Genomic DNA, 27388 nt, shown 5'->3' with positions numbered 1-27388 from the left:
TGTCCTTATGTCAACAAAAACAAAAAACAAATGCACAGGATACAAATCCTACATTTGTGTGAAGTGTGTGTGTGTGTGTGTGTGTGTGTGTGTGTGTGTGTGTGTGTGTGTGTGTGACACTGTGTGTGTGTGTGTGTGGGGGGGGGGACGACGACGACGACAATACAAAACTAAATCATGACGTTTATTTAACTTGAATCTGCATTTCAAAATACAAATAAGACCTTCAAATGTAATGGCACCATGCCACTATATCTATATAGCCCAGTCAGACATTGGTTATGCTTTCACCCATGTTTAAAGTTATTACAGGCTGATTGCCTTTATAATAATGGCAAACAAGATTCCATTGTCTGCTCGTTATATAGGCCTATATGTAAAGGAAAACTACAGGTTGTGATGTTACAACTGTTTGCATGCTTCCTTTCTTCCTTTGTTTAATGTAGGCTCTCATTACCACGTGGTGGTAACAGATTGTTTGAACTGGAGAGAAAAGCCATTCGAAGCTAATTAAGCAGCCATTCCAGGCACTATTCACAGGCAGAGGACCGAGGAGCACAGGCATTTGTCAGCGCTTGACCCCGCGTGGTATTGATTGACAACACCGCTCCCTGAATGACAGACTTGACATGTCCCGGCCAATCGCTAGCCAGCGAGTAAGTGTACCGCGCTGCCATTGGACAGAACATCTTAAAGCCACAGAGAAGTCCCACGTGGGGAAGAGTGAACCTTCAAAACAAGCGATAGGTTGTGCTCTCGTACTGCTCAGACATGGCTGATGTTCATATCAGTCTATCAGACAAAAGCAATAATCTCGGTCCCTACAGTAGTACACCACACTATCGTCCCAATGTCGATAGGGTAGTGACACATATGTTTTGTAAAAAACTAAAAGAAAACGAAAAATCAGGCGCAATTTAAGCACACAATTTATGTCGGGTTGCCTAGGCAATTTGGTCGGTGTCGTCGATCGATTGGACGTTATTGTGTCCTTGGGGTCTGTTAACACGAATCTTCCTGTTTTTTGCGGATGCTTGAAACATTTTAAAGCGCAATACCAGTTGATATTTCATGGCAATGTGGTGCACAGAAATAAAGTGTCCCCTCACAGTAGCTATGCTAAAACCACAGTGCTACATTTTAAGGCATAGTTGTTTAACCCCCTGCCCATCACACCAATCTAAAGCATAATATTAACTATCTGGTAAAAAATAAATAAATAAATAAATAAATCATGTTAATACACTGCGGATATAAAGTCTGTGGGGCTCTTTTGGTTTTTTTTAAATCGTTGTCGGCGCATTAGTGCTGTTGTTGCACATCAGAGAGGGATGATGCCTTGTAAATCCATGAGATGATGTCATGTATCATTGAGTCCCCACGTGGGGGCCGTCGTCCTCCGATAGGCAGATGGAAGCCGTGGTCCTTCGGAGTAATCCGATTGGACTGATCCGATTGGACAGATAGGCGGCTGTGCACGGCGGTTCAGCCCTACTGCCTGCCTGTGTGTGGCACACGGGGCTAGAGTCGGACAACAAGCACGGGAAATGTGAGATTGTGGAGTACCATGTTACGCTTTTAAGAAGAAGAAGGGGGGAAAAAACTCAACAAACCTCTTCGAATCGGAAGAAAGATTTTGGGAACATATTTTGGGATTTACTCGCGCCACAAAAGGCGCATTCCTTGGATGTTCGTGGTTGGTTGAGAAGAAAGTTTAATCGAGACCCGACCGCACCACATTTCTTCCCCGAGTAGTAGACCCTACATCTCGACTCATCGGACTGGGTCGTGGGTACGCTTTGGAGAGGATGCACCGTGGTGCGTAACGTTACATCGAGAAGGATTAAACCAGATTCGACGCATGATTTGTAGCCTACTCCTCTTTTTCCGGATTTACGTACGGGTACGTATTTCTCTATAATGGCTTTGATTTTAGAATTCTGACCTCGGACGCGGCTCCACCAAACAGTAGGTGGTATGATAGGGAACTCTGCATGCATGGCTGTAAAGCGAACAGGAGATAAGTAGAGGGTTTTTCCACACCAAATATTGGCTCTTTTGAAAAAACGCCAATGAAGATCTTTTCTCGCCATAGCGACGTAACATTTCCAGGAGGTTATTTAACGCCATTGAATTCAGTAGTTTGTGACCGCATCACTTTTGTGTGAACGGGTATATTTGTTGGAGGACGTCGTTCTGTGTTGACTGACTGAATAAGGTCATCAAAGAAAAGAAGCTGTTGACTGCTGCTGTTTTTTCCGCGACCGACGGTATTATTCTTTTCATCTACTTAGCTGTAATCGTGTAAACACAGTGACTTGCCTTGCAGTGTGTACTAAAAAAACTCCTTTTGTTCTGTTATACCAATAGATTTAACAGCAGCTACGACGAGGAAATTTGACCAGTTCACACGACTACGGATTTCAGGGTGTTGAGCGCTGCTGGTGGTGATACCATAACACACATTTCAACCATTTTGCCGAAGGACCAGCGCATTGGATAGTTAAACAAAGGGATACATTTCAAAATGTATCCACAAGGCCGGCATCCGGTAAGACCTTGTCCCATGCATCTAAATTATAGCAGCTTTATATTTATCTTGACAACATCGCATGAGGTGGTGGCACGGCCACTATGTTGAGAAGCCTCAGCCTATATAATTTCGTAACCTTCAACTACTACAACTCAGTTATATTACCACACATTTGCTGTAAACCCCGAAATAATGTTGCAATTAGTACTATAATGCCGTTTATAGCTATGGTAACATGGAGGCTTTCAGTAGGACATGTTTGTTTACATACTCATACCTTCTGACTGCACAGTGTTTACATACTCAGCCATATATTGCCATTATTATGCCAAGTTTTGTATTTTTTGACCCACCTCTATTGCTCTGGTAATGACAATATGGCTCTGGTTTACTGCATTAGGGAGGTTTGCCTCAAAAACAGTGTAATCATTATCATAACACTATTTGTACACATTACACTAATGTCTAAATGTAAGCTTTCCCTAGAGGGATGATAAAAGTGTATCAAATTTACAAATTGAGGCAGGAGCTTATGAGCCACCATTCTGCAGATTGGGAGGGGTAGTCTTTCTTGTGTTGATGGTCTGATGTGAGTGTGCAACCTTCTTTCAGGCTCCCCATCAGCCAGGTCAGCCTGGCTTCAAATTCACTGTAGCAGAGTCTTGTGACAGAATCAAAGATGAATTTCAGTTCCTGCAAGCCCAGTATCACAGGTAATAATTGAACACGAAACCAATGGCAATTTTACGCTCATAGTTCAAGTATAAAAAGATTTATCAACAAATATTTGCTGTCAACTTCCACACAGGGGAGGAAACCAAACAAAAACCAGAATACGGTTTTCATTCTCAGCACACTGTAGTCAAGTGGTTAAGAGTGAGTGATTTATTGGAAGGGTCAGAAGACGCCTGGAAATTGACACCTTGTCTTCTATTTTAGTCTTAAGGTGGAGTATGACAAGCTGGCCAATGAGAAGACGGAGATGCAGCGCCACTATGTCATGGTAAGATTATGTTACAATAGGAAGCAATTATGTTTCCAAATTGTGAGGCTTGTAGGAGATCTAGTTAGAGGTGGAGTGAGACAGGGGCCTTTGTGTTTACCTGTGGGTGGGTGTATGTGTGGTGTGGAGTGTGTGTGTGGAGGTTTGGGTATAGGTGAGTGTCAGCCAGGTATGGGCCTGTTTGAAAGTCCCTCCAGGGCATTGGGCGTGTAGGGGGGGGGGGGGGGGGGGGGGGGAGGGGCTCCGTGTATCTGGCTGTTGCTGCAGAAGAACCCTTTTTCTGACAGACAGGCGAGCAGGGAGGCAGTCGGCTGAGGCTCCATTCTGAGAGCGCCCCTGATCTCCAAGGGTCAATGACTACAGCGTTGCCCTCTGTGTGTGCTGATCTGATTATTCTCCTAGGAGACACCGCGCTCAGACATATGCACAGCCATAAATTAGGTGAGCACTGACGGAGGAGGGCCAGGGCAGCGTGTGGGAAAATGTACCACTGCACACAAGATGGAGGACGTGGAGCAAGAAGTAGTTATTCTTTACAAAACATCAGTCCCCTGTTCTTTGCTACGGTAGCATCCTTAACCTATATATGTTTTAATGTTAGTGATTATTATTACTCAAGTTGTGCCCATGAAACAGAAATTTTGTCTCAGACGTGATGCAATCAGTGTGTCTTCCATGGCCAGTGTATTCTTCTTATCCTAGGTAAACACGCAGGGGATGACTTAAACCAATACACTGAGACTTAAGTTAAACATTCTTTTCACAGGAAAAAACATGTCAGGCTGACAGGGAGGAGGTTAGGTAAACATGTAGGAAGTATCCCACAGCCAGCGCTGTGGGCCCTCGGGTGTCATGTTACGTTGAGGGCTGCGAGGGCTCTGATCTCAGACAGAATGGCTCTCTTGTTTGAGGGTAATTTTCGAAGAAGCTAATGGACTGAATAATGCATTGGCCTCATCAAATAGACGCTGACTGGAAAGCCATTTCGGCCCTGACCACCACTCGCGGGCTCCGTGGATTACATTTCAGCCAGACAGACTGACCTGGCTTGAGAATATCAGGAACGTTGAGCAACGGGCGTTAAGCTGAGTAAACAAGACATCTCAGCAACCTGGGAGGGGGGGCTTAAGGCATCAATCAATAAATCTAACCCTTTCTTCCCTGTGCCCACACTGCAAGACGTCAGAGTAGACTTTGAACACTGTACTGCTTCTTATACAATGTTTTGCCTGATGAACTTGCTCTTTAATCCTGTGAATGAGAACATCATTGACAGAACACTGTAATGGATCTTAATTGATTTCATCAGATTATGTGTAACGATATTGCCACCACGCAAGTTACATTAAGGTTATTATAATTATTCAACAAGTTGAATGAATGGCTGTTTTTATAAATGCTAGTAGTAATTACTCAGAAAAGCACTTACTTGTGAGTGCGACTGATTGATGTGGAGTCATCATGATGATTAACTAAACAAAAGGTTATTTTTTTTTCTAGTATTACGAGATGTCCTATGGGTTGAACATAGAGATGCACAAACAGGTAGGTACCACTGGGATCCTGTCTGAGCCCAATAATTTTTTTCTCTGTGCATGTGTGTGTGCGGGTGTGTGGGTGGGTGTGCGTGCGCGTGCATGCACGTGTGCAGTATGACAGGAGCCACTCATGGGGCTGAGAGCTGAAATGTACTTTGATGATAGTAGGCTGTAAACAGAAGGGGTCACTGCACAGGGTGTGAAGGAGGCAACACACACACTCAGACTAGCATATACTACCGCTGTCGCCTTCCCTTTGGAATTTGTGTAAAAGGCAAGATTTGTTAAACCGCTTTGATAAGATTAAAGGCAGACTTTGGCAAGGACAGCCTTTGACTTAATGATAAAAGAGAGGTGATAAAGTCGGCAAAAAAAAGAGGTGATAAGTCGGCTTTTTTAAATTCATGGCAAATTCCAGGCAGGGCAGGTAAAAAACTATATATAGTGTATATATATATATACAGTATATATATATATATATATATATATATATATATATATATATACATACACACACACACACACACACACACACATATATACACACACACTCAGGCTAGCATATATATATATGTATATATATATATATATGTGTGTGTGTATGACTTTTCACCATTAAGTCACCCCACCACTGATCACTAGGATCAATTGCATTGACATGCTTGGAGAGGTAAGGAACACACACGATTCGGAAATCCATAGATTCCCAGGCTGCTTTGAAACCAGTAATGCTGTCCCTCCTCTGTCCCCCCAGTAGTGGGTTGGGCTGGTTAATGACAGCACTGGGGATGTGGTGGATTGGAGTGGTGGGGGTGATCCATCAGTGTCTCTGGGCTGGGGTGTCACACTGCCACATGTCTGTCAGGCCTGGGGCCTCTCTGATAGCTTCTGTCAGGCACTTATCTCCAACCAGGAGAGCAGAGGAGGGGTTGGGGGAGGCCAGTTGAAGAGTAGCGCTGGGGGGGGGGGAAGGGCGGCAGGCCCCGCTTTGTGTAAACAGGTTAATCGACTGATCCATTTTAGCGCCTGACTTTTATCAGGAGCCTCAACAGAGCTGATGGAAGACGTTGAATAATTCATCGGCAGGGCCCTAACCTGCTGAACAGCGTGTTTGTAGGCAAACAGTGCAGTGGGCCCCCGACCCTATTGCTCCCCCACAATACTACTACCCCCCCACCCCCAGCATAGAGCGCGTGGGTGGGGGGAGACAGGGAGTGGTTAACAGGCAGGGTTGGGCCGGATTATTGGATGCACATAGGCATATTATTTTCCTGCCAGGGGATTTATTTTGTTGTGAGGAAATCCATTCCCCCTAAGGTGGCTTTTTCATTACTGTGCAGAGACATAATGCTGATTTCAGAGTACACAGCAGCACATCGCAGATGGGCTGATGTGGTAGTGCTGTGCTGTCTGATCCTGTCCCGTCAGGCACAGCACTATGTAGAAAAATACAGCTAATTTCTGGCCTGTGCTGTCGGCCTGTAATTTCCATGTCTGCCACTTGTTTCCGGGAGCTGCCCTGGGGTGGAGAGGGTCGAAGGCCTGGGTGTCCATTAAGTCTCCCAACAGTTTCAGGCCTTTACCTGTTCCAGCATAGTCACAGAGCTCACTTGAGGCCACATACATCGTGTGTGTGTGTGTGTGTGTGTGTGTGTGTGTGTGTGTGTGTGTGTGTGTGTGTGTGTGTGTGTGTGTGTGTGTGTGTGTGTGTGTGTGTGTGTGTGTGTGTGTGTGTGTGTGTGTGTGTGTGTGTGTGTGTGTGTGTGTGTGTGTGTGTGTGTGTGTTGAGAGATGAATGATTTATATTCAGGGGCCTTAAGGAATTATTTGCGAAGGAGCTAACTATCTGGCATGTGGGGAGGCCAAAACAAACTTGGTCAGCCCGCGGAGTGAGTTAACAGTGTTCTTCCAAAAGAGAAGCGTAGTGATGACGAGTGGCTGAGGAAGCGTCGCTAGACCTCCTTCCCAGCCATCTCCCATCAGTCATCTGTTTCTGCCTGCTGGAGTGGAGCTGTGTAATTGTTGAGAGCAGTCAGGGCTTCAAAGCTAGACAGAGACATGTAACGGATTTTTTTTAATATTAGATTTGCATTACAAGACGATTGTGTTTCTTTTTGTTATCATTGTCGCACTGGTTTTAACAGTTGGAAGTTGTCGTATTCATTTACTTGAGAACCTCTTATGCCTGTTGATGATAGTGGCGTTAAATCGCTGTAGCGATCCATGCAGCCTATTTAGAGGCCAGGCCCTTGGCCTCAGGTTGGTACAAATCGATACAGGTAAATTCAGATGTCAATTAACAATTTGGCCTCAACTCACCACACTTTAAACAAGGCTTCGATGTTCAGTGCAACATCTCAATCTGGCTGGCGGAAACTTCTGTCAGGCCTCACCTTAGATGGGATAGTATTGGAAGAACGGCCACAATTTTCTCATGACTGGGAGAGAGAATTCTTGTCATCTTGGAGAAAATGGAGGTCCTCTCCAAATGACTGGGTCAAGTGATGTTTATGCATGGATCACGTGACCAACACCACCAGTTGTTGTGGCTGTGTATTTAATGCTCATCAGTGTCTCACTCCATTCTCCCATTGCTGATAGCAACAGACAAATAGCTTTCTGCGTGCTGCTGACAGGCTGGCCTGAGAGTGCTCTTAAAGTGGTGCTAGACAGGTCCGAGTACCTGTAATTGTGTAGTCGAGCGCAAAGCTGGCCCCTCGAGGGCTAGGCTGTCATCTGCTTAAAGCGACAACAGCCCCTTTCTGTTCTTCCTCTTTTTCACCCCCATCTGCCGACAGAGCTAAAAGCGTGCCTCTGCACTGTATCTATTTTGACAGCGTTTGCCCGCTGAGTCGTTAGTTATTTCCATGTATTTGCATCTTGTACTGTGAGAGAGTGTAGAAGCAGGCGATTGTTTTGGTCGTGCTAGGGTTGCCCACCTCCTGACCTCTCAGCCAGCTGTCACCATGACACTAAGCTTCAGAGGAATGGACTATGTGCCAGGGGCCTTTCCACAAATCCTGTCAAATGTTCAACTGCTATTGACATGGCTCATCTCAACAAACAAAGATTATTCAAGCACAGCAGCTTTCTAAAGCATTTACTTTATAGCTCTAATGCTAATGCCCATGATGCATCATGCAACCTATATATATCCCAACCTCGTTAATCCGTCTTTATTAGATATAGATTACAGCCAGGTCTAGCTCTTCAGCTTTATATGTCTGTTTTTTTTCGGTGCACTAGAGTCCCTCTTAAATCAGTTTGTGTGGTATGTAATGACACCATATGTGTAATTCAGATTACTGCCCGTTGTGCATCTGAAATACAAAAAATTATCTTAGCATTTGTGCCACTACTAGCCTGCTGGGTAAAGTGTCTATGCTATTGTAGGTTGGGTCAGCAGGCCTTGCTCGGGCCAACATTACTCTCCAATCTCCTTGGCGGTGTTCGGCGGTAATATGTCCTGCTGCCAAAACAGCCTGGCATTTGTGTTATATGTAATAAATAAAGCTGGCAGCCTGCAAAGTACATTGTGTGTGTTGCTCCGAATGAAAAATTGGAGAAAATCCCTCTGATGTGTTTGTGTTCTGCAGTGGCCCTGGGTTGAACTGCAGCTCATAAATTCCATATATGATGTAGCTTTGGCACTGGTATTTTCTCTGCTCTCCCGGTGCAGAAAAATCCCTACCAACTTCAGAATCTGCTGTTGTCTGCTCTGCCCTCCCTGGACAAGGGAGGCAGAGGAGAGGCTCGCCCATGCAGTGTTTTTACAGGAGTGGGGGAGGGTCGGTAGATCACGCATGCACGCACCCCTCCTTTACACCTCCTCCCACTGCTCCTTTTTATCCACCATTCATTTGCCCTGTTCATCTGATCGACAGGCTGAAAATTCAATTTAATGACCTGCCTCCAAGCACGTAATATGATTTTAAACCCTGTTACGGTCAGGCAGAGGTGCCATTTGCATAATGATCCTAGCCAGATAGGGCTGCAGCTGTTGCCATGGTAGTGGGTAGACAGGCAGAAGAATGGAGGCCGAGACACAGTGGATGGATGGATGGGTGGGCTGGGGGAGGGGGCCGGGGAGGCAGTCGACTGCATTGAGAAACAACCTTCACACGTTGCTCTCAGGAAGACCAGCCTGTGGAAAAACCACAGTCTCAATATTCAGTGGCCAGCTGTTGTGTTCTAATGGTATTGATCATAGACTTTTTGAGGTGAACGTGTTGTACTAAAAGGTCATTATGGTCCTTACACTTTACTCAACCGTCAGCCATTGGGCAGCCATAGTGTAATTAGTCTGCACTGGAGTCATATGTAAATAAACGGGGAAGTGTGGTCAGCAGGGCTTACTTCCTGGGCGCGGTTGATCTCTGAGGTTAACTGCAGGACAGCAGAGTGCTAGATGGAGGGGAAGAGGCCAGACTGAGTAGAAGAGAGAGAGGATGCTCTTAAGTCAGCCGCACTCCGCCTGTTCATATCCGTTTAGCATGGAGTGCACTCTCAGCACAGCTGTGCTCCATCCCCTTGGGCTCTCCTAATGTTTTAAATATTTCAAATGTCAATATCATGCTGTTTAGAGGATGTTGAGTCAAGCAGTTCTGATTGCCGCAGTAATTGACTTAATCGGTGTAAACATTAAAGGGGGGGGGGGGGGTATGGGGGGGACTATGTGAAGCCACTGTTTCATACTCATCTACGGTCTGCTACTCTTGTTTTTCCAGACGGAGATCGCCAAACGTCTCAACGCCATTTTAGCTCAAATTATGCCTTTCCTGTCACAAGAGGTGAGGTTTTTTTATGTGCCTACTGTACCTTGTAATCACTGTAAGTACAAAAGAGCAATTGGCCGTTATGGTCTTTATTCAGGAGCCACACGTTCTGCTCTAAAGTTACAGCCTTTAAAAACATGGAAGGTTAGACACTTCAAAATCATTGTGTGACTCATGCCTCTTTTATATAATGGTGTCAGTCAAAGCTAGAATAGTACATGTATGGTTAACAATGTGTGAAAGTATTGTTGGTCAATGATGCTGCCACGTCATATTAACCATGCCCTTTTTTCCACCAGCACCAACAGCAGGTGGCTCAGGCAGTAGAGAGAGCAAAGCAGGTGACTATGACTGAGCTGAATGCCATCATCGGGGTACGTGGACTTCCCAATCTGCCTCTCACCGTGTGTATTCCTTCTTTTATTCCTTTATTTGACCTTGGGGCTAGAGGCAAATCTGCACGCATGTACATCACTTCTTTCCTAATCTCCCATACCGCCTCGTTGCGCCAAGTAGAACAAAACTGTTTAGAGTATAGAGTGCGATCAACTTAAGCCGAACCCACTGAAGCAATAAAGTGCAGATTTGCCTCAGCCATTGATTCTTTTATCTAATTTCTTTAATATTGTTCTGTTCCAATCAAATGTTTTGTTTCTGAGTAATGAATCTGAGCCGTATACACAATGAGTGGGTCGGGCCAGAGAGTCGGCCTGTTGTTCCATACTGGGTCTCAGTGGTATCTTCACTGCCTTGTTGTGTGTTTATAAATGTGAGCCTGGGAGCTCTTGAGATCCTGCCTCGCCAGCCTGTATTGCTTTAATTGGCTAAGGTTTTAACGAGGAGGCTCATCCCTCACTGCTGACCTGGATAGCTGTGGGAATTAAAAGTCTGTGGGGCTGAGCACAACACTAGTGCCAGCACTGCTAAGCTAGACCGAGACAGAACAGCACACAAAGCACAGCAGTCAGCCATCACAGCCCAGTCCGCAGTCTGCTGGCCGCAGCAACGCAGTGCTATAATGTATGGTTTTCATCATGGCTCTGGCCTGACCATCTGCTCCTCATTGATCAACAGCAGTGATCAACAGCAGCAGGCCTGTCCTCCTACCACACAACTGATTGGTTTCACCTCCCAATCCAAGAGCTCACACTATCAGTGATCTTATTAGTGGAGTCAGGGTCTTTAACATGCACAAGAGGCCCTGCCCGGATGGATGACTGGAGGCACATATCGGAATTCAATTAATGCCCCCATGGTGACCTTTCATTCCAGGATAATTGCTCCCTGGAATTTCTCAGAGTAGGTGTCTCCAGGTGATGGAGAGCTGTTTTTTGTCTTTTTTGTTTGTTTGGCAGACTGAAGCACATCCATTATTACTCTAAAAGACTAGACAGAGTAGTGTTAAGGAAAGCAATTTTTAAGGTGTGATTCATTATAAGGTTTGAATTGTATGATCATTATCATTTCTGTACTAGCATTGCTCTAGCTTTGGATTAGGCTCCATGCTCACTTAAGCTCTTGCTATCTGCGCACGCACGTGCTTGCAGAAGGTTTCGAAAATGATTAAATATTGCAGTAATCCATACATGATTTACATACGTGGCTTCAATGTGGCAAAGCCACTGGGCCTCCTCTCACTCATGCCCAGGTCATCTTGCACGTACAATCGTACATGTCTGTATGTCTGTGTGAGGGTGGAAATGTAGCAATGTTTACGAATACCTCTCTTATTAGTTATTCATTGAGAGAAGCAGCAGTGTAGGCATGCCAAGAGCCTCATGCATATTGTAAGGAAAGGTAGGGTGAAAGAGCACGTGCCAGGCAAGCAGACAGACAGGGGCAGCAACCAGGAGCCAGCCGCATGTGTTATTGATGGGCCTGAAGGCCATTAATAGGATGCATCTAGGACAAGCTGCTGGTGGTGTCCGAGATGAACCTGCTGACTGGTAGCAAACTCTGCTTGATTAAAAACCCCTCCCCTTTAAAAAAAAATGAAAAAAATCAGCAAAGTACATTTCTTCACCCTCCTGGATGCTGCCTCCAGGACAGATGATATGAAACTAGTATAAACCAAACATACGTAGGATAGGACTTTACACCAAGTTAATAATAGTGTTTATCCCTGACCAGCCTCTGTCCTCCTTCCCCCCGCAGCAGCAGCACGCTGCCTACCCAGCTCTCATGGTCAGTGGCATCCTGAGATGTCTGTGTGTGCCATGCTGAACGTTATGGAATTGGTGTGTTTGCCCACAGACAAGGAGCTTGAGGGGCTTGTGCATGTTGCATGACATTAGTCCTGCCGACTGTGCCTAGTTGCCACTGCCGGTGCCACACATATGTTGTTGATTGTGTTGGTTTATATTTTCTATGTGCAGAGAATGGGATTGGGCCAGTTTTGCTTGTGTGCTTACAACATTGAGCTTCAAATTGGCTCTGTAGGTACATGTATTCACTGCAGGGGGGGGGGGGGGGGGAACGGGAACAAAAAGTGTAGGTCTTTATCTAGGAATATTAAATTAGAGTGAATAGGGCAGCCTCCGTTCTTTATTTATTATTGTCTTCATTTATGGCCCTCTAATGAGGGCTCTGGCTGATCAGCCATGCATATTAGCCATCAGTGCCTCATTAAGCACAATGAGCAAGGCTGACTCTCCCCTGCCAATGAACTGGCTCCTTAATTTCCCTCATGGACATAATATCATAACTCTCTCCCTCACACACTCATGCGCACACATACACACTCTTTCTGTCTCACCTGCTCGCTCTCTCTCTCCTTTCCTGTCTCCCATGCACATTTTATAATTGGATTGACAGCCCTTCTGTGGAGTAGGGGGCAAGGTTGCAAGTCCACATCCCCAGTGACCTGTAACTGCCATTTTGCAAGCCATTCCACACCACCTGCCGTGTAGATAATAAGTAAGGACATAAGCAATTAAAACACTCGGATATGATTTTTATGGACATATTGAAGTAATATGTACTCATAATAGCACTCGTGCTTAAACTAATGAATGTCCAGGCTGTTAATAGTTCATACCATGTGATGGGCATAGACTTACAGAGATACACAGCATAGTGTACTGTACCTTGTCCTTGACCACATCCCAAGCCATTAACATTCCTTATTACCTAATATTCTGTAAATTACCATAATAACAGGCACCACTACTGTGGAACAATGCAAGTCGGGAACAAGTTGGGAATGCATGCCCCATCCGGTCAGGCAATGCCCGTTGTCAGAGAACCTGTTGTACCGTCCATAGACGTATATAAGAAAGACTAGATGGCTGCTGGCCAATACATTGTGACGTCGCTATGTTGTTGCCATCTTGCTACATGTCGCTCGCCCGCTCATAACATTGTGTCTATGGGGCATGCACTTTTTAACACAATCATTCCCGGGATTCCTTCAAAATAGGAGCTCTGGGGTGCCGGGAAAACATGGCAGCTGAAACACCCCCCCCCCCCCCCCCCCCTCGGGATAAACAAACTACACGGACGTACAGCCGTACAGACAGACTTACAGAGATCTTACACATTTATTGTAAGACTATACTCAGGAGAGATGTTCAAGTGATACGTGAAGTGTCGTGAACTACTACAGACACAGATATTGCATTTATAGTCTGATGGTCACTGATGCTGATTGAGCATTGTATAAGAGAGAAGGGAGGTGCATGCCATTGCAGCACCTGAATTATTCAGCTAGCCTTGTAGACTGGTAATAAATTGCAAACGTCTTTATTGGTGACTTGGCTAAGTATTATTTAACCATGCTTTAAACTGCGTATGTCCATTCTGAGTGCCTTTTAACTCCCGTCCATTTCCCTGTGCCTTTCAAATATTGATGGCAATATTGGAGGCTTGAGTGAGTGCCAGCATGGGACCCCTGGTCTTGGCTGCTGGAGTGTGCGCACACACACACACACACACACACACACACACACACACACACACACACACACACACACATAGTCTTTATCTCACACGCAAGTACACACAGTGCGACAGCTGCTGGCACTTGCTGTTGGGTCGATCTCAAAGTTTGGACGTGTGGGTGACTCATCATGGGTTGTTAATCCCGGGATGTGAATGTGAGAGGAGCAAATAAAGGCAGGCTGTGTTTTGAAGTGTTTAAAAAAGCAGGTAGTTTAGACCACAGACTGACAGATTGCTCCACCCGCTGGGGAACTCTCCTTCCGTAAGGGGTGTGACCTAGAGTCGTGACAGCTTAAGGTGTCCCTCCATTAAAGACTGTTTCCAACTCCAAGAGATGAAACATTGTTTTTGCACATGCAAAGTAGCCTGCAGTGTTGCCATGTCGTCTTATTATAAGCGACTTTGGCCTTGCTTTCTCCTGTAAATATTCTTAGTTGCTTTAGTTTTAGCTTATTTCTGAAGGATTTTAGGCTTGCTTTCAAAATTATTTTTTAAAATAGCTGATGGGGTAATAGAGTTCAAGTGCTGAAACCGGATGCTTCTTTTGGACTTAGACCTGGTCGCTTGTTTCACTCAAAGAATCTGGCAACACTGGAGCCTCCTTATCTATACCAAAACAAAACACTTTTCACCATCCCAGGGCTTAGCCTGTCGGGCTCCGACCAAACAAGTCTGGTTGGCGATCGACGTCCGACTAGAAGTCCCTACCTGTCGATAGTGTCATGCCGACGATGAGTTGTCGGCAGGACACTGTCCAACTCCTTCCACGACCGACGTCGGTGGAGAGCTACCTTTAGAAAGAGGTCTTATTGAAAGGGGTTGTGTTGCTGCTCTGCTAGTTCACACTGAATGGAAGGATGAATAGAACTCTGATTCATCTGGATGTTAGTTGCATGGCTGGGCTGGCTGAGACTTTGTTGTGGTTATCATTAATTCGAACATTGCCTTCATTGTGTGTCGCGTCCCAGCGTGGACTAACTCTGCTGTGCACTGTAGCCATCTTCCCCCTCCCCCCCACACCACATCTCATATATCAGATTTGTTGAGAATCAAACGTTAGTCACGTCTGCTTTCCTCGGCACACGTCTGGTGTGTGTGTGTGTGTGGGGGCGGTGCTTATGTGACCCTGCCCTCTTGTTGAAAAAAGGGATTGATCCCTGATCCTAACAGTAATGGGCGTGTGATTGTACTAATATCTGACCCAGCCTGTGTAAAAGCAACTGAGCAGCATCATGTTCAGTGTGTGGCGTGTCTTTGGCTTTTCCCTCCGACCCACTTGCCATCTTGTCTGTCCCTATCTGTGTGCAGCAACAGCAACTCCAGGCCCAGCACCTCTCACACGCGGCTCATGGGCCTCCCGTCCAGCTGCCCCCGCATCCCTCGGGCCTGCAACCCCCCGGCATCCCACCTGTGACGGGCTCCGGTTCGGGCCTGCTGGCGCTGGGGGCCCTGGGAAGCCAGGCCCACCTCCCTGTCAAGGACGAGAAGAACCACCATGATCTTGAACACAGAGGTGAGTACAGATACCTACCGCAGCGTAGATACATCAGCAGCTTTACCACTTTACTCTGGGGAAAGTGGTATGGTTTGATTGAAATATGTATTAACAGTTTGTAACTTGAACAGTTTGTAACTTGAACAGTACATTTCAAGCACAACTCAATACAAAGACTGTTGACTATGAATGGACGACCCAATAAAGCATTACACTTGTTTGGTGGCATGCTTCTAACGTTAGCACCATAGTAAAAGAGCATAAAAAGGGTGGAAGGACTAATTTAGTGTAGTGTGTGACATCCTGAATGTCCAGAATTCACTACTTGGGGGGCCCCTAGGAAGGTGAGGAGTGCATCCTGTCTGCTCACATTCTCTCTGGGTAATGAGCTGGTACATTCTCAGCCCCACCACAGCACAAGCTATTCAACAGGTCCTCATCACACTGATAAGAGGACCTTTGTGCCTTCCAGCCATATCTAGAACTTCAGCCACCATCATCTGTTGCAATACACTAACTGCACAGTAAAACCCTTTGTGTTCACTTAACCCTGCAATTGTACAAATGTAACCAAATTGATCCATTTGGTTACATTTGTAGGGTGTTACAATACTGATGGATAAGGATTTTACTGTGACTCACTCTTTTCTCTTTCTCTTGGATTGGAACTGCTGCCATCTCCCTCAAACTCAATCATGATTCCTGTGACTGAAGAGAGCACGGTGAGTGTCCTTAACTTTGCTATGAACAAGGACATGATGCACTGTATGTGACTGTTTGTGTGCGCGTGCCTGAGAAATTAGCACTGTAATTTCATCACAATTAGGAAGGAAGACTTGGAACCCTCTTAAAGGATTTCTTTGATCCTTCGACTCCCTGTTTACCAGTCCATTATCAATCTTGCTCTCTCTCTCTCTCTCTCTCTCTCTCTCTCTCTCTCTCTCTCTCTCTCTCTCTCTCTCTCTCTCTCTCTCTCTCTCTCTGTATCTCTTTCTTCCTCCCTGTATTTTTCTCTCTCTCCATCCTCCTCTTAATGAATATTTATAAACATATTTGTAGATTAATTTTTCTCTCTTTCTTTACCCTTTTCCTTCACCCTGCCTGGTCCGGAACTGCTAGAGCATTTTATTTGAATGTCTGCAATGTCTGATGGCTTGTGATGGGCCTGTGAGATTGTATTTCTGCCGGCCCAGGCTGTCTGAATGGGTGCAGTCATGTCTGAAGGAATGGAACTCCTGGGGCGATTAGCAGGCCCTGTTTTGTTGCTGTGCTCTTGTCCTAGGTCATCTGATAGCAGAGTGGTGACTTTGGTTAATGAGTCACGCTAAGCATCTCTTTAAAGGTCAGCCATTATGCAGACGGTGGCCCTTTGCCCAGACTGCTAGTCCATCGGCCTTTTGTTCTCCTCTCCGGGGCTGCCGCTGACTTAGCCCATGTCGCTCCCCTCTGCCCTCAGTATAAGGGACAGGGAGGGCATCGTGGAAAGCTTGGTGGTTTGCAGGCCAATCGCAAGCTCTTGTGAAGGCCTGCTGGACACCTGCCTAGTTCCACCCCACTCTATTGGCGTTTTTTTGGAGTGAGCTGTCCCAGCCTGTGTGGGCAAGGCTCCGTAAAGAAGCTGAAGCACCAGTCAGTCCCACGCTGCTGTGCCCACTGGCAGGATATAGATCTCCCCATCGCCCCCCTCCCTTTCTTTATCTCGGCGCTCAAAGCCTGCCGTTAAAAGCCGAGTGGAACTGACATGGTGCCCAGGCACCACGGCAATCAATGCCCACCACACACACACACTCCTCCCCCTCCTCTCTCTTTCTGTCTGTCTGTCTGTGTCTCTCTCCCTCCCTCCTCTCTCACGCTCAGCCTGGCTGACTCCAGAGAAAAGGGCCTCTGTTCAGGCCTCAACACACTGCTCATGTCCCTGTGAGGCTGTTTGTTGTCCGGTTATGTGGAGGAGGAGGGAGCCCGGCTTGGAAAACAAGCCCCCCCTTTAGTGCAGATAACGGCCTTTCTGTCCCCGTGGCCAGGGACAGGCTTGTGTGTGTGAGAGACGGGGCTTTGGCTGGTGTCATGGTACTATGTGGAACTGGCCTTCCAGCTGCCTTTTTTAAGAGTCTGTCGCATCCACAGTGGTTGTGAATGAGACATTTCTTTTAGTGGTTGGATTGGCAGTGGTCTCTGTGAATATGCATTTAGTGAATGAGCACTGCTCTGCTTTCACCATCTGTGAATGAAGACCAATGACAATGATGCCTGTGTTTGTTTTAACTTTTATTCTTTTATTTTTATTTTATTTGCAGAATAATTCCATATCCCCGTCGGACAGCCTGCGCACGGCCAGTGAGAAACACCGCAGCTCCTCTGACTATAGTCTTGACTCTAAGAAACGCAAAGTGGAGGAGAAGGACAGCATGAGCAGATATGTACGTTACTGTGCACTCCCCCAACAGCATAGATTTATTTTTTGTCTGGTGAAACCTGACATACAACAGGCCTGTTTTTATTAGCGACCTAGTCATGATTGACTGCCCCCTAAGCCAATGGGAGTCTTACCCCATACTGCCTAAGCCAATGTGAGTCTGAACCACTCGTGTAGCCAATCACGTAGCGACCTAGTCATGCTTGGCTGCCTTCTAAGCTTTTATGGGAGCGGAGCAGCCAACGGCTAATGTTTTGAGCTAACTATAGAGCAGGAAAGCCATAACAAAACAGTGATTTAACCAACAAAAGAACCTTGCAAACGAACGAAAACAACGGCTGCGAGGTTGTGATTCATACACGTTACCAAAAAAAGGAAACGTTGAAAGAGTTAAAGAGTAGTAAACAGGAAAAAGATCATGTCATGATAGCAATGATTTCCTATTTAATTATTTCAGCCAAGATACAGCATCACTTCCATCATTAGAGAAAGGGTGAATTCAATAAAAGGCCAAGATTTGCTGAATAAGATTTAGGATCCTGGTTGATTTGCTGATTTAATTAATTTATTTTCCCGCTTGCCTTACAGGACAGTGATGGAGAGAAAAGTGATGACCTCGTTGTGGACGTGTCAAATGAGGTGAGCATGCATTCAGCACCATCACTTTCATTGGCTACGCTGTCCTCCAGGTTACAGCCAATTTGTTTACATTATTATGTAATTAGCTAGCTATCCTGCTAACATTAAGTAGCCTACACGAGTACACGCATGTCATTGTCAAGTACTATTTGGAAATGGGCGTTAACCTATCCGCCACCAACTCGGACGACACGCGAGGCTCAACTAGCTGTTGGCATGTCTGCCTTGCTGTCAAGTGATGTTAAAATTACGGTGACGGGGCGTGGTTTGCGAAATTTGCTTGTGCAAAAAGCATACGTGCACTACATTGACTTTTACCTTGAAGGAGTTTCAAGTTACATAAGCAGTACTAAGGCTCACAAAATGTAGTGCTTTACTATTAATTCATTATTATTAGACTATAATGTTTTATACATAGGATAAGGCCTATTTTTGTTGACAGTAAAAATAAACATCCAGTTTTTGTGTTTTCATTCAGGACCCTGCCACCCCGCGGGCGAGCCCTGCACACTCCCCACCTGAAAACGGCATTGACAAGCCCCGCCCTCCTAAGAAGGACACGCCCAACAGCCCCGCATCTGTCGCCTCTTCTGGCAGCACTCCGTCCTCCAAGGCCAAGGAGCTCAGTCACGTAAGACACAGAGAGAGAGAGACACACTGGGACAGTGAGAGAGAGGGAGGGATATGTGCAAATAAATCTAGGCCGTCTATGCAGTGGATTACGAGTGGTTGTCGCTGCTTTAAGTGCATGACTAAATGTCAGGGATAATGTTGTCCTGCATAGGGATCAGTCAGGTCTTCCCTGTAATAGCTCAATGTATTCAACTATTTCAGGATTTTTATCCTCCAGCCACCCCCACCACACCCCCCTCCCCTCACTCGGGGAAAGATTAAAGCCATAGCAGTGAAGGGATAAAAACGACCCCCATCGTCATTGTGGTTGTAATAGGTTTTGGAATAAATAGCAGTTTATAGCTCGGCACGACCATAGGGGTTGTCAGAATTAGATTGGATTAGGTTCAGTTTGCTCTCACATTGTCAGTCTGCACAGTGTCTGCTCTCGGAGATTGTGAACATGCCCGCTTTCTCTCTCTCTTCCATCCAACAGAATGACAAATCCTCCACACCAGGCCTCAAGTCCAACACCCCCACGCCCCGCAACGATGCCCCGACCCCTGGCACCAGCTCCACTCCCGGGCTAAGGCCAATCCTGGGAAAGCCACCAGGCATGGAGGCTCTGGGTTAGTTCCACTTTCCAATCTTTGGTCTCATGAAGCCTTTGCTCCTTTCCTCTTCCCTGTGTTCCATTCTGATATAAACCTACTTTCACCCATACCCTGGGTTGGTTTGGCAAAAGGGCAGAGTTTCATGTTCCCCTAGGGTAGTTACCCTCACAAGAAACATGCAGTAATCCTGGTCTCTATACTGCCTCCCCATGGCCGACCGGGGGGCCTGATGGAGGGGAAAGGAACTGGTTGGAATAACGTGTTCCAGCTGTGTCCAACCGGAGAAACTCCCCTCTGTCAGGTGAAAAGAAGAACATGCATAGAAGGAAGCATGAGGTCAGTCCGTTGCTCTCTCCAGATTGGAAGAGGGAGTGTAGCGCCCAGGATTACATTAGGTAATGAGGACCTTTCTTGGCCCCACCCTTTTCCCTTTGTTTATATTGTGTTTTAGGATCCAAGATGGCCGCAGCACCAGGAGGGGGTGGGCGGAGGTGAGTGGGCGGGGTCAACATATGGCCTTACTGGGCTGCATTCAAGACACTTGCCTTGTGTCTGACACCTGACTTGTGTCTGAACACAGCTTTGATGGATGTGTTCTGCTCCCCATCAAACAAAATGTTTGGTCAAACCATATGGGCTTCCGTTGGAAATTAATTGGAGTGGCCATTAAACACAGACACAAGACATAGTAACACAGGTGTCTTGAATTTGTGAACGCATATGTGAGGGCATATGTCGACCCCACCTGCTCACCTCCGCCCCACTCCCTCCTGGTGCTGTGGCCATCTTGGATCCTAAAACACAATATAAACAAAGGGAGAGAGGTGGGGCCAAGAAAGGCACTTATTGACACTGGGTGGAAAAAAATGTGTTGCTGAATCAAGGGATAAAAACTTTAGAGCAAATAAACTTACTTTCTGTCGCACTTTTTCTGCAGCAGCCCCTGCTCTGCGTACCCCTCTGTCCATCGCGGGCTCATACCCTACTCCCTTTGCCATGATGGGACACCATGAGATGAATGGAGGCCTGACCAGTCCTGGTGTGTATGCTGGCCTGCACATCTCCCCTCAGATGAGTGCTGCAGCCGCTGCAGCTTATGGACGCTCACCAATGGTAATTGTTACCCTCCTCTTGGTCAGATCATATCTGTGGTTTATAGCAGCTTTACTAGAGGTATAACTTTGTGATCAGAATTCACCAACCATTTTCAGTTGTTCAACAGCTTCTGTCTCCTCACCTTCAGGGCTTTGACCCTCACACCCACATGAGAGCTCCAGGTCTCCCAACCAGCTTGACGTCCATTTCTGGTGGCAAGCCGTGAGTAAACTCAGACGGACACTCTCCTACTGCATTTTGGTCAAACAAAAGTCTATCTATTAGTGATGATGATCAGAAATGCCAACGTAAAGCTCTACTAAATGTTCACAGAGCCTACTCCTTCCACGTGAGTGCCGACGGTCAAATGCAGCCCGTGCCCTTTCCTCCCGATGCGCTGATTGGGCCTGGCATTCCCCGCCACGCCCGGCAGATCAACACACTGAGCCACGGCGAGGTGGTGTGCGCCGTCACCATCAGCAACCCCACGCGGCACGTGTACACGGGCGGCAAGGGCTGTGTGAAGATCTGGGACATCAGCCAACCAGGAAGCAAGAGCCCTGTGTCCCAGCTGGACTGCCTGGTGAGGACATCCACCACACACACATCGCTAACTGTTGATTGGTTCATTTCAGTGGCAGAAAAAACTCTTAAAGAGAAAACATACGTGTTTCAGCTCTCAAGCCTTCATCAGCGTTGCCTTGCCTTAAACTGCCTTAAACTGAGAGTTCCGTGGGTGCTGGTTTTCTCTTAGAGATTTTTTGGTTCAGTTAATTAACTGACCCGGTAAGAATGCTCAGAGTTTTAGACGAGTTGGAGTCGTGCGAGCTACTACCTTGATGTTAAGAGATTACAGTGGCAGGACACTGTCTTCATCACCTCCAGCCTTCCCACCACATCCCTATTAATTGCCTAGTTTGTAGTAAACCTATTGCTCTGAACTTATCCATTGATTTGCTGTGTGTGTGTGTACAACAGAACAGGGATAACTACATTCGTTCGTGTAAGCTGCTACCCGATGGCCGCACATTGATTGTGGGAGGCGAGGCCAGCACGCTGACCATCTGGGACCTGGCCTCGCAGACGCCTCGCATCAAGGCCGAGCTCACCTCCTCGGCCCCGGCCTGCTACGCCCTGGCCATCAGCCCCGACGCCAAGGTCTGCTTCTCGTGCTGCAGTGACGGAAACATTGCTGTATGGGATCTCCACAACCAGACTCTCGTTAGGTGAGATAGCAGCACACTTTGTGACTTGTGGCCCCACAGCAGAATTGCCTCTGCGGTCGATCAAGTCTACCAAACTTTCCAGGGATGTTCGCTTCAGGAATGTTTACGGCTCTTTCCTATAATCTGTATTGCAGGCAGTTCCAGGGCCATACGGATGGCGCGAGCTGCATCGATATCTCCCACGACGGCACCAAACTGTGGACGGGCGGTCTTGACAACACTGTCCGCTCCTGGGATCTAAGAGAGGGTCGACAGCTGCAGCAGCATGACTTCACCTCACAGGTACAAGACGCTAACATAGAATGAACTTCTAATTGTATGATTGAACAAAGGAATTAATGGAACACAAAAATGCCCTATGCATACTCAACTGTCAAATGCCAGATTTAATTCATGCGGTCACTAAAGTTGTCACCCTTTCACAGATCTTCTCCCTGGGCTACTGCCCGACCGGGGAGTGGCTGGCTGTGGGCATGGAGAGCAGCAATGTGGAGGTGCTCCACCACACCAAGCCTGACAAATATCAGCTCCACTTGCACGAAAGCTGTGTCCTCTCCCTCAAGTTCGCCTACTGCGGTATGATTTCACACACACACGCACGCACGCACGCACGCACGCACGCACGCACGCACGCACGCACGCACGCACACACACACACACACACACACACACACACACACACACACACACACACACAAACTTCACTATACAGCGAGGGGACCACAGTCCCTTTATAACTGATTTGACGGTAATACTGCAATGCCCTTTTTTATAACTCGAGGGCTTGCTTTGTGTGTCTTGGCAAGGTCATTATTTGAAGTGCATTCTTTTTGCTATTTCCATTGATGCCTCATTCAAGGTAGGCTGTTGATTCTATTGCTCTTTTGCTCCGCAGGTAAATGGTTCGTAAGCACTGGGAAGGACAATCTGTTGAATGCTTGGAGGACTCCTTATGGCGCCAGCATATTCCAGGTATGCAGATCGATGCGCTCCGTCTGCAGCCGGTCCAAACGTATGCATGGCTAGTCTCTGAGAGGAAGGACACAGCGACCGCTGTCTTGACAGGGCTCTCCTATCAGTGAAAACCGAACCTGAAATATTGACCTGACAAAGAACTCTATTTTTTTTCCGATGGGGCACCGGGCCAGAATTTGATGTCATTAGAATCTCATCTAGCCCTGTAGTCAGCTGTTCTGCACCACTTAACCTCAAATGTAGTTCATCGTGCTGCCTGCTACCAAGACCGAATTGTCGTTTCTTTTTTCTTCCTCATAAAAACTACGCACTGTCTCTTCCCTCGCCTGAGTACGGTCATGTGACCGTAATGTTGCCTTTTACCATAAAAAGATAATGCAGTATATATTATTGGGTCATGAATTTCCTGAAATTCACGAAATATGTAATGTAAAGCCCAACACACCGGCTCCGTCCGATGCGGCGCGACGCGTTGCTGTGCGGCGCAGCCTGGAAAATAGAACTGGTTCTATCGGCGCGCCAGGCGACGCGGCGCGACGGAGCCGGTGTGCGATAGGTTCATTGAAAATAATGGAGGCGGCTGTTTTGACGCGCGGCGGTCGCAGACGGTGTGTGATGGGCTTAACATAAGGGCTGTGTGATTGCAGCCTAATGTGCACCGGTGCGTGAATACAAGAGAGGTGGCGTAGCAAAGACAATTTGAATTTGGAATGGAATTATACCATTCTATTTTCTATGCTTTATTTTTGCTACACTGACTGCCTGTCTTTGGTCATTGCACATACTATAGGACTAAGAGAATCATTATTGCGCTGAATTATTATATAGGCCTGGTAATTGGGGAAGATATTCTGTAAAAGTATTTTAGAAAAGCTTTGTAAATTCATTGGTAAAGATGTGAGGGAACCATATATATATATATATATATATATATATATATATATATATCACACACTGAACGCTGCACCAAAAGCCAAAGAACCCCTTTCCAGAGCACGACTCCATAGTCTCTCGAGACTGACGGATGCCAATGAATGATATATATATATATATATATAGCCTCTAACTGCCTTTCCCTTCCTGCGCTCTGTCTCCAGCCAGCCTTACATAACATAATGTTTGTGTCTCTCTCTTTTAAAACAGTCCAAGGAATCCTCGTCCGTCCTGAGCTGTGACATCTCCGCGGATGACAAGTATATTGTGACGGGCTCCGGTGACAAGAAGGCCACCGTGTATGAAGTGATCTATTAGGACTGACTGGTCGTTGAACTCGGGAGCACGCTCGATGCTCAGGAGGAACACGACGGAACTTCATCTACCCTTCCTCGCACGCAACGACAGCATGGATGTTATGTTACCCGACTGGCTGGTTTTTCGCAGTTTTGGGGCTGAACTTGGAGTGGGCTGCGCCAAGACTGCACCACATGTCGGTACCGTTGTGTCTATGGGTGCCGCGTTCCTCCGATTCCGCCCTCGACCTTCATTACATGAGACTAACACTTGTACAGTGAGTGCGGTTTTCCACGCATTCAGAGAAGAAAATATTGTCTTGCTGTTTTTTTTTTGTTTTTTGTCGGATATTTCCTTTTTTTTTGTCTTTTTAACGTGGAGATGAAGGTTCCGTGACGCAAGTAGAAGCGGCGCTTCACTCTGGAGCTTCTCCCTGGAGGTCCTGTGTAAAGTGTACATAATGGAGTAATAAAAGGCCTTTTATAGATTTATATTTTGGTGTCCAGTTACGCTTGTGATGGTTCTTTCTTGTTCTCCTTGATTTTCTGTCCCCACTGGGGGATGGAAATTAGATTAGGACTTTGTAAGAGGATATTCTATTTCATTTTTTTTCCCTCCCTCTGCCTTTTTTCATGTTCGTTGTCCAGGATGACCTTTTCGGAAATCTAATTCGGAGGCGACCCACCCCCTCCCCCTCCTTCACAATTTGCTAGGACACAATTTGTCCGTTTGGGATTTTAGCAGTGGAGCATTCTGGGAGATGTCCATTTCCTCAGACTACATGGTGGGAGTACGCGGGTAGGGAGAGGAATCGCTAACGTCAGAGCCTCTTTCCCTCCCCTAAAATCTGACCTTTTAATTTGTCTCTGAAATGCAGAGTTTATCCCAGAACATTGGTTGCTTTTAATGACTGCAAAGATGGATCAAATGGCAGCTCATCTGGAGGGGGGGTGGGTTTGGACTTGGTGGACAAGCAGATGGCGCCTCGGTTTCTATCACTGTTGGCTCTTAAGGATTATGAATATGTGTATGCTCTGCAACAAAAGTGTTCGCCGTTAGCCATCGACCTGTAAGAGTTAATCATTGCCCTTCTCTTTTGACTATCTGTGACTGATATGCAAAGGCTTTTTCACGGTTACTCACGCTGGTGGCAGTCAAAGTCATGACCACATTCTATGTGTTTGGGTATGCTCTAATTTTCTTCCGTACTTTCATTGATATCCGATCACTGTTCTCTGCTGTCATAGACCGAAATGGACTCTGCTCCAACACACGTCAGACCATGTAGCAAAACACATGTCATCATCACCAAGGATTGTACAGTTGTTGATATTTCAATAAACTGTTTTTATATTAAAAAAGAAACTATCTTTTTGACTGAATTTCTGTGGTGCCGCACAGGTGTGGCTTGGAAAGGCTGACATTTTGGCTGTAGACTGACAGATTAAAGTTGCCGTGTTCTCTTCTCAGAGTGAGGAAACATGTGGAGGATACATGTGGAAACAAAGCTGTGGGGTTTTAGTCTTCCTGTAATGACTGTACGGGCAAGCCATGTTTGTGTGTGTGTGTGTGGTTGTCCACTGAATGAACGTGCTCATCCTTACTTTTCTCTTCTGAAAACGGCAACCAGGGAAGGCTCAGCCTCGCACTCCTCATGCTCTCCGTACAGAAGTACATTTAATGGAACTACAACGGGAAATGGATGCAAGTACGTCCAGATAGTAGTTGACAACTGCCCTGTGAGGACCCAGGAAGGAATTCTGGAGGAAGTCCTTCCTTATGTTCGAAGCAGTAAAGGATCACAGATAGCAATGGCTTTATGAAATGACAGAGCATCCCGTTAATATTTGAGATATGAACTTGGATCAAGTGGGCAGCAGCCCTGTGCACTTGTGGTTGATTCGGTTACTATTTTTATTCTGTCTGTATGTTGTGTGGTCATATTGCAATTGAACAGTGATACAATAAGCCGCATAAGTATGCGGTGCCACTTCAGGTGCGTGACGCAAACCCTTTGCTCTCCAGCCCTCTTGAGTGGTCTTTTGGCAGTTGAGTGCTTTTGGGGTGGGTTGAGATGAATGGCCCTGTCCCTCCAGCCTCCACTCCAAAGTCTGAGGCTCTTAGGACTCTGTCCCTGAAGCTGCGAGCCCCTCACACGGCCCGGGCCACCACTTCAGAGATGTTGTTGTTGGATTATAAAAGCAAGGCCGGATGCTTTCAGCGTGGAGCCAACCACGGTGCTCCGCTCTCACGGGCTCATTTGTTACAGGCTATAGTCTTTCTTTTCCCACATCCCTGAAGTGCACTTCCTGAGAGCGTTTGTAAGGCCGAGCTCCTTGCTCGAGCCTGAATTTTTTTCCTCTTCACTTAATCAAACACTGGAATATCTGGAGATGAAAGGTTGTGGCTCTCGGGGTCTGTCGCTGAACACTGAGGGGTCATTGTCTCGCCTTCCGCTCATCCACCTCTCAGTGGAGAGCTTTCAGCAGGTTCTCATGTGAAAGGCCTGGCGCTGCCCTGGCTCTATTTAGGGGTGGCCACAGCGCCAGCATAAGATGCTAGAGTGGCCTAAGTGTTTTACAGCAGCTCTGAACATAAGAACCTAACCCGTTCCTCTAATTCTGCTTAGACTGCTTGAGCAAGACTCAAAAGACATTACAGAGGATCAGGGGTTCCATATAATGCCAAAATGTAGGGGTGAGCGCATCCACCCCCCCTGACTCAATAGGCTTTCTTAGTTTTAGCTGCCAGGCATTGATCTCAGTCCACCAGAAGTCTGGCTGGTTCATTTTGGCTGGTATACTGTGTTTCACTCCCCCATCCATCAAATGGAGAATCAGGGCCTTTTTTTCCTTTTTTCAATGGCAAAGGGACTGGCACCATGCTGAAATGCAGAATAATAATCCCCTAATCACCTGAGCATTGCCAGTGCTGGGTTTTATCTGCAATGGATGTGAAAGCCCCCAGTGCCGAGTGATTACAGCGTTTGATCTGGGTAATAATGTCTTTACTGTTGCCCTGCCTAGGGCCTGAAGGCAGTGCTGCTCTAATCCACAGTGCATTCTAGTGGAATCGCATTACACAAAGACCACCAGGGCTCTCCTCCGGAGGGGAGGGGAGGAGTGGGGTGGTGCGGGTTAAGGGAGGAGGTTGCCATGGAAACGAGTTTTTCCTCTCCCTTTCTCTTTCTCTCTCACATGCACACACGCTCTCTCTCTCTCTCCTGGGAGAGATAAGCAGAGGACAGGTTCTATGTTTACTTTCCACGGGCCCTCCAATCCCCAAGCAAGCTGAGCCCCGA

At 46.7% G+C, this 27388-nt stretch overlaps 1 protein-coding gene across 1 annotated transcript; it reads left to right on the top strand.

Annotated features, from left to right (window-relative positions):
• The first annotated feature begins 1520 nt into the window (after positions 1–1520).
• Positions 1521–24792, top strand: tle3a (TLE family member 3, transcriptional corepressor a). Its single transcript, XM_080761545.1, has 21 exons — positions 1521–1903; positions 2371–2551; positions 3146–3246; positions 3473–3536; positions 5037–5081; positions 9802–9864; positions 10149–10253; positions 15097–15305; positions 16087–16090; positions 17578–17700; positions 18285–18335; positions 18814–18966; positions 19444–19576; positions 20499–20674; positions 20805–20878; positions 20990–21239; positions 21635–21882; positions 22017–22164; positions 22308–22458; positions 22778–22854; positions 24001–24792. The coding sequence occupies exons 2-21, from the start codon at positions 2528–2530 to the stop codon at positions 24106–24108; spliced, it is 2307 nt and encodes a 768-aa protein (XP_080617671.1). The 5' UTR covers positions 1521–1903; positions 2371–2527; the 3' UTR covers positions 24109–24792.
• The last annotated feature ends 2596 nt before the right edge of the window (positions 24793–27388 follow it).

The sequence above is a fragment of the Protomyctophum bolini genome (assembly GCF_963924005.1).
Source record: "Protomyctophum bolini genome assembly, chromosome: 4".
Taxonomy (NCBI): domain Eukaryota; kingdom Metazoa; phylum Chordata; class Actinopteri; order Myctophiformes; family Myctophidae; genus Protomyctophum; species Protomyctophum bolini.
The sequence above is the reverse complement of the archived record's forward strand: the minus strand, read 5'-3'. Positions and strand labels throughout refer to the sequence as shown.

Coding starts and splice junctions, on each gene's coding strand:
- tle3a (XM_080761545.1), top strand. CDS start 2,528: ATGTATCCACAAGGCCGGCATCCG. Junction 20,879..20,989: donor TCCATTTCTGGTGGCAAGCC/GTGAGTAAACTC, acceptor AAATGTTCACAG/AGCCTACTCCTTCCACGTGA. Junction 22,855..24,000: donor ATGGCGCCAGCATATTCCAG/GTATGCAGATCG, acceptor CTTTTAAAACAG/TCCAAGGAATCCTCGTCCGT.